Below are 11,320 nucleotides of genomic sequence, written 5' to 3' on the forward strand. Positions count from 1 at the left end.
CAAGCTGGACAGCCTAAAACAAACAAAGCCAGCTGTGAACACGCTTAGGGCAAGGGAATGTACAAACTCAAGCTGGACAGCCTAAGACAAACAAAGCCAGCTGTGAACACGCTTAGGGCAAGGGAAGGTACAAACTCAGGCTGGACAGCCTAAGACAAACAAAGCCAGCTGTGAACAAGCTTAGGGCAAGGGAAGGTACAAACTCAGGCTGGACAGCCTAAGACAAACAAAGCCAGCTGTGAACAAGCTTAGGGCAAGGGAAGGTACAAACTCAGGCTGGACAGCCTAAGACAAACAAAGCCAGCTGTGAACAAGGTTGGGGCAAGGGAAGGTACAAACTCAGGCTGGACAGCCTAAAACAAACAAAGCCAGCTGTGAACAAGGTTAGGGCAAGGGAAGGTACAAACTCAGGCTGGACAGCCTAAAACAAACAAAGCCAGCTGTGAACAAGGTTAGGGCAAGGGAAGGTACAAACTCAGGCTGGACAGCCTAAAACAAACAAAGCCAGCTGTGAACAAGCTTAGGGCAAGGGAAGGTACAAACTCAGGCTGGACAGCCTAAAACAAACAAAGCCAGCTGTGAACAAGGTTAGGGCAAGGGAAGGTACAAACTCAAGCTGGACAGCCTAAGACAAACAAAGCCAGCTGTGAACAAGGTTAGGGCAAGGGAAGGTACAAACTCAGGCTGGACAGCCTAAGACAAACAAAGCCAGCTGTGAACACGCTTAGGGCAAGGGAAGGTACAAACTCAGGCTGGACAGCCTAAGACAAACAAAGCCAGCAAATGGAAAGCAAAAAAACATGAGTTAAAAACCTCAAAGCCAATGGCGAGCAGCGGGCAAAACGCAATACAAGGTCAACTTCCTGAATGTCCCCAAGATGTCTTTAGCAAACCTGACAGTCGTGTGCGACTTAAAAAGATGTGCCGTTGCCGACAAGCAATGTTTCTTGGCCCTTTTTCCCCATTGCACCATAAAAACACAAAACACACATTTTTTAAACTCACGGATTAATGTCCGCTTTTATATTAATATTTATGTACACAAAATACACTGGCGGTTTGAGAAAAAAATTGGTAATTCGTTCTGGCTTTCCTAGAATACAACATGTAATGCCCAAAACATGATACAAATATGTTATACAAAGATTGGAAAAATACTATCAGAACTATTAAATACTAATAAACCCCTTACAAATGGCAATACATTTTCTTTGACAAATAAAAACCAAACATTTTTATTACTTTAAATTTTAGAGCAATTGCAGTGCTGAAATTTTCTTAAAACATCACTTCGGCGTGAGGTAGGAAACCCTCATTTCAAATGTTAAAATACTATTTTACAAATAAATGCATTATATACAGTACAGCATCTAGAACAGTTTTAAATCTCATAGGATTTCTTTCATTTTTAAAAGCAAAACACATGGATATTACTTTGGTAAATAAAACTGTATGATCTGTGTGCAGTCCCATTTCGAGAACATCCTTTGAATTAAAACTAATACATTCATTAGAAAGTACGAAAAAAATAGTCGCTAACATTTTGTATGTTATTCTTATTATGTGTGCATATATATTTATAAATATGTACCTTTCTAGACAGACAGCTCTATGTACAAACCCACATACTTTAGCACAAGAAATGTACCTTTCTGCTTACAAAACAGAAAACTCATTTTGATTTTTTTTAAAAAAGCAACAGTTCCTAAGAGTTAACTCGTTCATTTTTAGCTCCTGCGATCAAGAGCGGGGTTTATTTTTAAGACATTGTGTACGCTCAGTGTAGAGGGGTGTCTTTAAAGCTATCCTACCCCAGTTACCCCCCCCCCCCCCCACACACACACCCCATCATAAGCACAGCCCACGGTTTATACAAGGCCCATCTGAGATACAACGGCTTCTTCTCCTGTAAACAGGTGTTATTATTAGCTAACTGACTGGTACTCATTTTATCAACCTCGCAGGATGAAATGCTCAGTCTGCCCTTCAAGGAGTCACACTTTTGACCTGCGGGACACACATGAATCTGCGCAGCGGCACTCATCCCACCAACCTATGCAACCAGTACATAAAAATAACTGTAGGTATTTAAGGAGGGGTTGCTGGGGATAAATGAACCCCTTTTATTCGCCAACCACCTCCCTACTTTCTCCTACAGACCCCTGCACACAATCCCTATAAAAATATATATATTTGCCAGTCAGTGAGAGGGTTTGAGGCCTAGCCTCCCTCCCTTCGCTTAGTCACAGGGTGCTGTGCCTCACCCCTCCAGCGGAATCCTTAGGCCCTTGGCACCGGCTGTAAACAGTGGCATTACACCAACAACAAAAGGCGGACCACTGACCATCTGCCCACCCCCTGTTAACCGTGTCTGTCGAGTGTCGGCCCAGAGGCCTCTTAGGTGCGGAGAGGGCGCCCTAGGCACAAGCAAGCAACGCAGGAAGGGTAAGGGCGCCCTTGGCACAAACAAGGATATAGGCGCCCTTGGCACACACAAGCCACGCAGGAAGGGTATGGACGCCCTTGGCACAAACAAGCCACGCAGGAAGGGTATGGGCGCGCCCTTGGCACAAACAAGTCACGCAGGAAGGGTAAGGGAGCCCTTGGCACAAACAAGTCACGCAGGAAGGGTATGGGCACCCTTGGCACAAACAAGCCATGCAGAAAGGGTAAGGGCGCCCATGGCACAAACAAGCCACGTGGGAAGGGTATGGGCGCCCTTGGCACAAACAAGCCACGCAGGAAGGGTATGGGCATGCCCTTGGCACAAACAAGCCATGCGGGAAGGGTATGGGCGCCCTTGGCACAAAGAAGTCACGCAGGAAGGGTATGGGCACCCTTGGCACAAACAAGTCACGCAGGAAGGGTATGGGTGCCCTTGGCACAAACAAGCCACATGGGAAGGGTATAGGCACCCTTGGCACAAACAAGCCACGTGGGAAGGGTAAGGGCGCCCTTGGCGCAAACAAGCCACGTGGGAAGGGTATGGGCACCCTTGGCACAAACAAGCCACGTGGGAAGGGTAAGGGCGCCCTTGGCGCAAACAAGCCACGCGGGAAGGGTAAGGGCACCCTTGGCACAAACAAGTCACGCAGGAAGGGTATGGACGCCCTTGGCGCAAACAAGCCACGTGGGAAGGGTATGGGCGCCCTTTGCACAAACAAGCCACGTGGGAAGGGTAAGGGCACCCTTGGCGCAAACAAGCCACGCGGGAAGGGTAAGGGCACCCTTGGCACAAACAAGTCACGCAGGAAGGGTATGGACGCCCTTGGCGCAAGCAAGCCACGCAGAAAGGGTAAGGGCGCCCTTGGCACAAACAAGGGTATGGGCGCCCATGGCACAAACAAGCCACGTGGGAAGGGTAAGGGCACCCTTATCACAAACAAGCCACGCGGGAAGGGTAAGGGCCCCCTTGGCACAAACAAGCCACGTGGGAAGGGTAAGGGCACCCTTATCACAAACAAGCCACGCGGGAAGGGTATGGTATGGCCGAGAGTGCCTTAAGTGAGGGGGGCAATGTATAGCACAAAGGCAGCGACAGAGCTGATGCCCAGGCGAGCAGGGTTGTTGCGTCAGGCGGAGATACCAGGCCGGCATCCCTCTACATATGTGCAACATGTAAGGCCTCAAAGTCCAGCTCATCAGAGCAACGCAGCGCCTGCGCCTTCAAGGCGCTTCTCCCATGGAGAAATTTTAGACAGACATTCAACATCTTGAAGCGAACAGAAGAGAGTGCACGAGGCTGTATCTTTTACTGAAAGAGACCTCTATGCCAAGAGAGGTCAGAGACGGGAGGGGCAGTGTGTTCACCCAAGAGAGAGTGAGTGCATGGGTCACTCCCAGCAGACATGGAGGAGGCACGCTCTGTAAATGAGTTTACACAAGAGCACAGGGGCGGCAGGGGTGAAGCTGGTGACCGTGTGCTTTGGAGAGCAGCCAGAGAGGGGCGGTGGGGTCCAGGGGGACCCTGTCTGCTGCCAGAGCCCCTCCTTCTCTTGCCCCATGCACCCTCTCAAGAAAGAGTGAAAACACAAGCCAGGTATACACTTAGCTGCACGTTTCACGTGCCAAAGGATGACGTCACTCTGAGTGCAGATGGTCTGTAACTTCTGAGTCACATTAACACACACACACAAAGATACAGGGGTGCGCACACACAAAACATGCACACATACAGAAGAAACACACTCAATCACACACAAGAAACACAAAGCTATACAGAGTAACACACACACACCAACATATACACAGACACTTGCTCACACATACACGCAGGCGGGTGCACAAACACGCACAGAAATACACACACACAAACATACACCAGAAGCTCAACCATAGACAAACACGCACACACAGACAGATGCACAAAAGTACACACAGGCAGATGCACAAACACACATACAGACATACACACAAAGATACACTGGTGTGCACAAACACACATACAGGCATACACACAACGAAGAGGGGTGTGTACAAACAATCACAAAGCATGCACACATATAGAAACAAACGAACTCAAATACGTACAAGAAACAGAAAGATATACAGACAAACACACACACACCAACATACACAGACACTTGCACACACATACACGCAGGCGGGTGCACAAGCACACCCAAACACGCACAGAAACATACACACACACAGAAACACACACCAGAAGCTCAACCATAGATCGACAAACACGCACACACACAACCTTAGACACACGTGCACACATACAAACACACAGATACAGGCGAATGCACAAACACGCTCACATAGAAATATGCACACACAAACATAAACACAGATGTACCAACACACAAACACACCGGCGGAGGATTAAACCGCCTCCATGGTGAAGCTATTGCAAACCAGGAACACATTCTGCGAAAGTGCACGTTCACAATCTCTGCACCGAATGGGAGAAAACGAAGAAACACAACAACACAAATCCCACAGAGATGCAGTTATACAACAGAACACGCTCGAAGTGAAAGTGGGCCCGGGGAGGGGCAGAATAAAAGACAGATGCAGGAATTGTTATTCTATTCACAATAAACCATTAGTGCACGAAACACACGAAAGACGGGTTGCCATACTCGGCGGACCCGAAGTTTGCGTTTAAGTGGACCGATGAGAAAACGCCAGAGAAGTGTTAATTCTGTGGAATCCCTCGTTCCTACCATTGAACTTAGAACCCCTTGTGGGCCGGAATTACAACTACAATTAAAGATTTTCAAGAATACAAAGAGAGCCTTGAGGAAGTCGTGGGAGTACACTCCCGATGCGACGAAACACGTGTTGGCTGTGAATGGCTGTAATCTCGATACCTTACCAGAACTCGTCTTAATAAAGAAGACAAGAAGAAGATTGTATTCTGTCATTTGAATTTTCTTTATGTACTCATATTTTATGTATGAATTTGACAACGAGACATATATCATTCACGTGTGCTGAGGCTTCAGCAACAAGTAACGTTAAGCTTCGGCTTACACCTGTAGAGTGTGTGGTGTCTCTACGCCTTTCAGCACCGTCGTATTAGAGAACTAATAATACTTGTGCACTTTCTCTGTAGCGCCATATACCTATGACACATACCACAGACCTGCTAAACATGCACGATGGGGGGGTTAAAATCTCAGATACGCAGCGACGCCCGTGAGCATGCACTGAAAAACGGGGGGGGGGGGGGGCACACAGCGGGTACGATGACATCACCCCCAATGAAAGGCGAATCACATCTCCTAGGGCTGTTTTGGGGTTTTCAGCAACTCACACACACGAGCATTTCATGAACTTTTTCAGAGTGAATAAAATATAAAATAGACAAGTGTCGGCAAAGCGCCGAGCTGGCCGGGACTTCTTCGGGAAAGGAAAGGAATGTTGAGATCAAGAAAGAGACAGGATTAAAAGCATCAACGCAGCTCTATTCAAAGCAAGCTCTACCTACCCCCCCCCCCCCCACCCCCGATGACAGACTCGCTCACTTTATTGCATGGTCTGAGCACATAAAAGAGAGTTGGAGACTTTCAAACACCTGAGCAGTCTTCAAAGATGGGGAGACAGACAAGTGTCAGGGCCCGCGGGCTCACCCAGAATGTCCCTTCGCTTCAGGCCCCAAGCACACACAGTCCGGACCCAGGGGGGAGCACACACAGTCCGGACCCAGGGGGGAGCACACACAGTCCGGACCCAGGGGGGGGAGCACACACAGTCCGGACCCAGGGGGGAGCACACACAGTCCGGACCCAGGGGGGGGGAGCACACACAGTCCGGACCCAGGGGGGAGCACACACAGTCCGGACCCAGGGGGGGAGCACACACAGTCCGGACCCAGGGGGGGAGCACACACAGTCCGGACCCAGGGGGGAGCACACACAGTCCGGACCCAGGTGGGGAGCACACACAGTCCGGACCCAGGGGGGAGCACACACAGTCCGGCCCCAGGGGGGAGCACACACAGTCCAATCCAGGGGGGTGGTCGAACCATCGGGGCACCTCTCTACTTGTCGGGTCCCGAGGCGCACCCCTTGGCTGGCAGGCCTGCCGATTCCGGTGGATACTGTAGGTTCTGCTGATGTAAGAGCAGGTTTAAAGGGTGAAATACCCTCCCACACACGGCTCGTGGAGTCTTGAACGCCGTAGAAAGATCTGGAATGTGTATTTTCTTTTCCTACGTACACATTACCAATTCCTTGGGCTTTTGTTGTTGTTTTTTTTTTAACTGTTTTAGGAGCCGAAACAGTAGAACCGAGCGCCACATTCGTGCGCAAATGCAGGCAGAGCGCCTAGAGAGCATTGCAGGGGGCTTCAATGAGGGTTCCATATGTTGAGTCCGAACAGTTGTTTACGTTGTACAGGAGGATAAACCTAAGAGGGCATAAGTGCTTGTTTCATCTGACCTGGCACGGGTGTGTGGTGTTGCTGGTGGTGTGGGGGGCACTCGGTGGAAGTCGTGGGTGACGTGTGCTTCCTCCTGGGCAGTGGAAGGACGACGCTGCCAATCACCGTCCTGCTGCCCAGGACCACCCCCCTTCAGGCCCTTCTCCACTCCTCTGTTGTGGGGTGACTGCCGATGTGGTGAGGCCAGGGGGTATAGGTGAAGTTTTAAGGTGAAGGGCTGTGTGGAGTGTGGGGCTGAGAGGGGTGAAGCGCCTTCGGATGCTGCCGCAGACACCTTGAGGTGGGTACTTGGACCACCCTTGATGGCACCACTTGAGGCGTGGTGGTGGACTGGCCTTCATCACTACGACTGTAGACACCTTCTCGGAGCAGGCTGTGGGCATCTCTAGTGTCACTCTTTAGGCGTGAGACTCACACATTTCAATTTGCTCCTCCACTCCATGCCTTCTTCATTCAGACCCACTGACTTCATGAAATCTCAAACTTGGCATGATTTTTATCTGTTGAAATAACTAATTTAGTCCACAGCGCGGAGGCTTCACGCATCTGGGCCTTCGGAATCTCCGGCCTTGGGCGTTGCAGACGGCGGGGCCAGGTATATGTTTAAAATATTTTGACCCTCCTCTGGCCACCCAGGCCTCGGCCTCCCTTGAGTAGTCTGTGGTACTGCTGGTAGTGGGGCTGCGGAAGCTGCTGCTGGGGTGGGGCCTGGTCCTTTGACAGCGGGCAGTACTTGATGGTGTGGGCGCTGTCGCCATTGGCGCTGCAGAGCGGGCAGGTGTAGGCACGCAGGATGGGGCAGAGCACCCGCGCACCATCTGGGGTCTTGAGCACGTGGGACCCATACACCTCCTCTGGGGCGCCGTTGTTGCGACAGAAGACACAGATCTTGGGCTCCGGCTTGAGCCGCCCTCCCGCCAGGCCACCCACTTTCCTAAGCAGGGTCCTCCGCTCCGCGTACAGCTCCAGGCCACTGCCCGCAGGGCCGAAGGCTGGTGGGGAGAAGCTGCAGTGCTGGGGTTGTTGCTGCTCAGTGGAGATGAAGGGGCGGTGGCAGTGGGCGCCCATGGCAAAGCAGCGGTCAGCAGGAGACACGTCCAGATGGCAGCCGCAGTCCTCCCCGCCGCGGCCTAGTACCAGACCACAGGTGCAAGGACCCGAAGCGGGGTCCTCCAGGCCTAGGGTGGCCTTCAGCGACTCGGTGATGGCATTGGGGCTGTGTGGCGGCAGTGGGCTGGCTGGGCCACTGCTCGCCACCGGACTTTTAGTGCTGACCAGAGTGGACAGCCCCAGGTAGTCGTTCCAGAAGTTGAAGGTGTAGTCATAGGAGCTTCCAGAGTCCAAAAAACTGTGGTTGAGGAAATCCATGCTGATCCCACCAGCCACTGGCAGGGGAAGGAATGGATGGGGTCTGTCACTAGGGGTGCGGCAGCTGAAGGCACCCCCTCTCCCCCACAGTCTTCTGGCTAGGACTCTACTGCACGTCCACAGTCCCCCTTCTAGACTCTCCTGGGGCTCACCAGCTCATCTTCTAGGCCTCACTGCACCGGTGAAGTCCCTTCTCTAGTTCTACTCCTCTTCACTGCGCTTGCAAAGTCCCTTCTCTAGTTCTAGTCCTCCTCACAGCCCCTCCATAGTCCCTCCTCTAGTTTTAGTTCTCCTCCTCAATGAGCCTCCGTGTCCCTCCTCACATTCTAATGACCCTCACTGAGCCTTCTTACTCCTCTCCCTTGCAGGGGGGGAGGGGGGTCTGTTCTGGCTCCCCGCAGTGGCCACTCACTGTTTTCTCTTGTGTCTGCTGCACCCGCTAGAGGGCAGCACTAGGCGAATTTTAGGGAAAGAGCTCTTCTCTCGAGTCTACCAAACCCTATCTCTTCCCCACCACTCTGCTACCCCACACACCTCTGGTCTCCACACCTCTGCTGACCCCCCAAACCTCTGCTGGGCACCACACGTCTGTTGTCCCCCACACTTCTGCTGGCCCCCACAGCTCTTCTGTCCTTCACACCTCTGCTGACCCCCACACCTCTGCTGACCCCCACATCTCTGCTGGCCTCCACACCTTTCCTGGCCCCCGCACCTCGCTTGTGTCTTTATACACCCTATGGATCCCACAGCTCTACTGGCCTTCACACTTACACTGCCCCCACCCTCCCTGTGCCCCTCCCCCGCTCCTGCACCCCTGTACTGGCACACACTCCTCGCAGCCACCTTTCTCTGTGCCCCTCTCCTGTTCTTCCGCGGACCCCACACGGGAGCAGTGACGCTTTCAGGGACGGTAGTTATCCTTCAGGCCCCCACACACCTCCTCCAGGCTGGGCCCCTTCCGTTCCTCTCTCCTTCCAGGGGTCTGCTGCCCTCCGCACCGTTATGTCCACCCTACACACACCTCCTCCAGGCTGGGCCCCTTCAGTTCCTCTTTCCTTCCAGGGGTCTGCTGCCCTCCGCACCGTGATGCCACCACACACCTCCTCCAGGCTGGGCCCCTTCAGTTCCTCTCGCCTTCCAGGGGTCTGCTGCCCTCCGCACTGTGATGTCCACCCTACACACACCTCCTGCAGGCTGGGCTCATTTAATTCAAATCTCGTGCAAGTTGTGTGCTGCCCTCAACAACCCTGTTCCAGTCTGTACTTCTTTCCTTCGAGGTGTGCGCTTCTCTCCACACTGGGTATGATGTCCTCCACGCCACCTGTCTCTTACTTCTATATTTCCAGGTGTTTTCTGCCCTCCGCACTGTGATGCCCTCCACACACCTCCTCCAGGCTGGGCCCCTGCAGTTCCTCTCTCCTTCCAGGGGTCTGCTGCCCTCCGCACTGTGATGCCCTCCACACACCTCCTCCAGGTTGCGCTCCTTCAGTTCCACTCTCCTTCCCGGGGTATGCTGCCCTCCTCAGGGATGTGCCATACAGTCCTCTTTCATACAGTCCTCCCCTTCCCTCCACACTCCAGGCTGGCTCCCGGCAGCTCCCCTCTGCGCCAAGTGTGAGCCTCAGCCGTCGCTGGACAGACCCTCTCTGCTGCCCTGGAGGGGGTGTTCACGGATCTGTTTTCAGGGAAGGGGGAGTGGCTCCCTTTCAAGCCCGCTTCACTCACAGAGGGTCCGTCTCTGCCAGCATCTCTGCAGGGTGGGTGCAAACACTGGCATGGACTTCTGGAACGTTTCATGGCTGTGGTATTTTATCAGAGCCGACCAGTGCGCTTCAAGGTGCCCGCTTCCTCCAAAAAGACCGTTGAATGCGCCCGGCATCCGTGTCTCCGCTTTTGTTCAGCAGGAACAAAGCTCTCTGACTTCAGGGGGTTTATTGTGCGCAGAGAGATGAGAGGCATTGATGGTGCCATGAAAGAGGAGGCAGGGGAGAGAGATGCCTGAAAAGCTCACACACACACACACACATACACGCAAGCGCACACATACATGCATACACACACAAATACACAAGCACATGCAAGCACACACATACCTGCAGACACATACATACAAACACACATGTACACACACACACATACACACTACACACGCATATATATTTTCACGGAAAAAAACATAGGTTTCAGGGACGTTATAGTTAGAGATTAGCATTTAAAAAACCATAGAAATTCACTGAAAAAAACATAAATTTCAGGGACGTTATAGTTAGTTGGACATTTCACTCATACAAAACCAGATAATTTCGGCCGTTATAGTTAGTTGAGCTAAATGTAACTCACGCCCCGTGATGTGCTGCTGATGACGTCACATATTACATCATTCATGACATGGTCAGTGACATCACTGATGACATCTCAAATGACATTACTGATGACATCATCCAGTGACTGTGTGTTTCTTTAAAGTATAAATATATTTTATATATATATATATATATATGCCAAGGTTTATTTAAGTATGAGTGGGTGTATGAGTGTCTGAATAGATGATTTAGTAGGTGTGTGACTGACTGTATAAATGAGTGATTAAACGTGTCTTACTGAATGCATGGGTTAGTGAGTAAACTGTGTAAATGTCTGTATCAGTCTGTCAGTTGGTGTGTAAGGAGCTGCATGGGTTGGTGAGTAGCTACACGAGTGTCTATATGGGTTATTGATTGGTTGTCTGAGTATCTGTCTGGGTGCCTGAGTGTCTGTGTGGGTGGGTGGGGGGTGTGACTCTGTGCATAGATGTGTGAGTGGGGAATTCACTGGGTGTATGGGTTCAAGAGTGCATTTGTGAAGCGCTGTATGAGTGGGTGGGTGTGTGTATGGGTGTGTTGGTGAGCGAATGGATGTCTCTGTGGTACATGTGTGAGTAACTTCATATGTGAAAGGCAGTATATGTGAGTGTTGGAGTATATAAATCACTATATGTGAGAGTGACTGATTGTGAGAGTGGCTGTTTGGATGAGTGTGTGCTTGTATCAGTGATTGTATAAGAGAGTAAGAATGTGTT

The 11,320-nt window shown here is 51.5% G+C and overlaps 1 protein-coding gene across 1 annotated transcript; it reads right to left on the reverse strand.

The window, feature by feature from the left end:
- Positions 1-991: 991 nt before the first annotated feature.
- LOC146863478 (nanos homolog 1-like) lies at positions 992-9,945 on the reverse strand. Its single transcript, XM_085642904.1, has one exon. The coding sequence runs from the start codon at positions 8,260-8,262 to the stop codon at positions 7,498-7,500; it is 765 nt and encodes a 254-aa protein (XP_085499030.1). The 5' UTR covers positions 8,263-9,945; the 3' UTR covers positions 992-7,497.
- Between the last annotated feature and the right edge of the window lie 1,375 nt (positions 9,946-11,320).

This window comes from Triturus cristatus, chromosome 2_2, assembly GCF_964204655.1.
Source record: "Triturus cristatus chromosome 2_2, aTriCri1.1, whole genome shotgun sequence".
NCBI lineage: Eukaryota > Metazoa > Chordata > Amphibia > Caudata > Salamandridae > Triturus > Triturus cristatus.

Excerpts from the sequence above, each read along its gene's own strand:
- LOC146863478 (XM_085642904.1), bottom strand. The coding sequence starts at position 8,262 with ATGGATTTCCTCAACCACAGTTTTTTGGACTCTGGAAGCTCCTATGAC.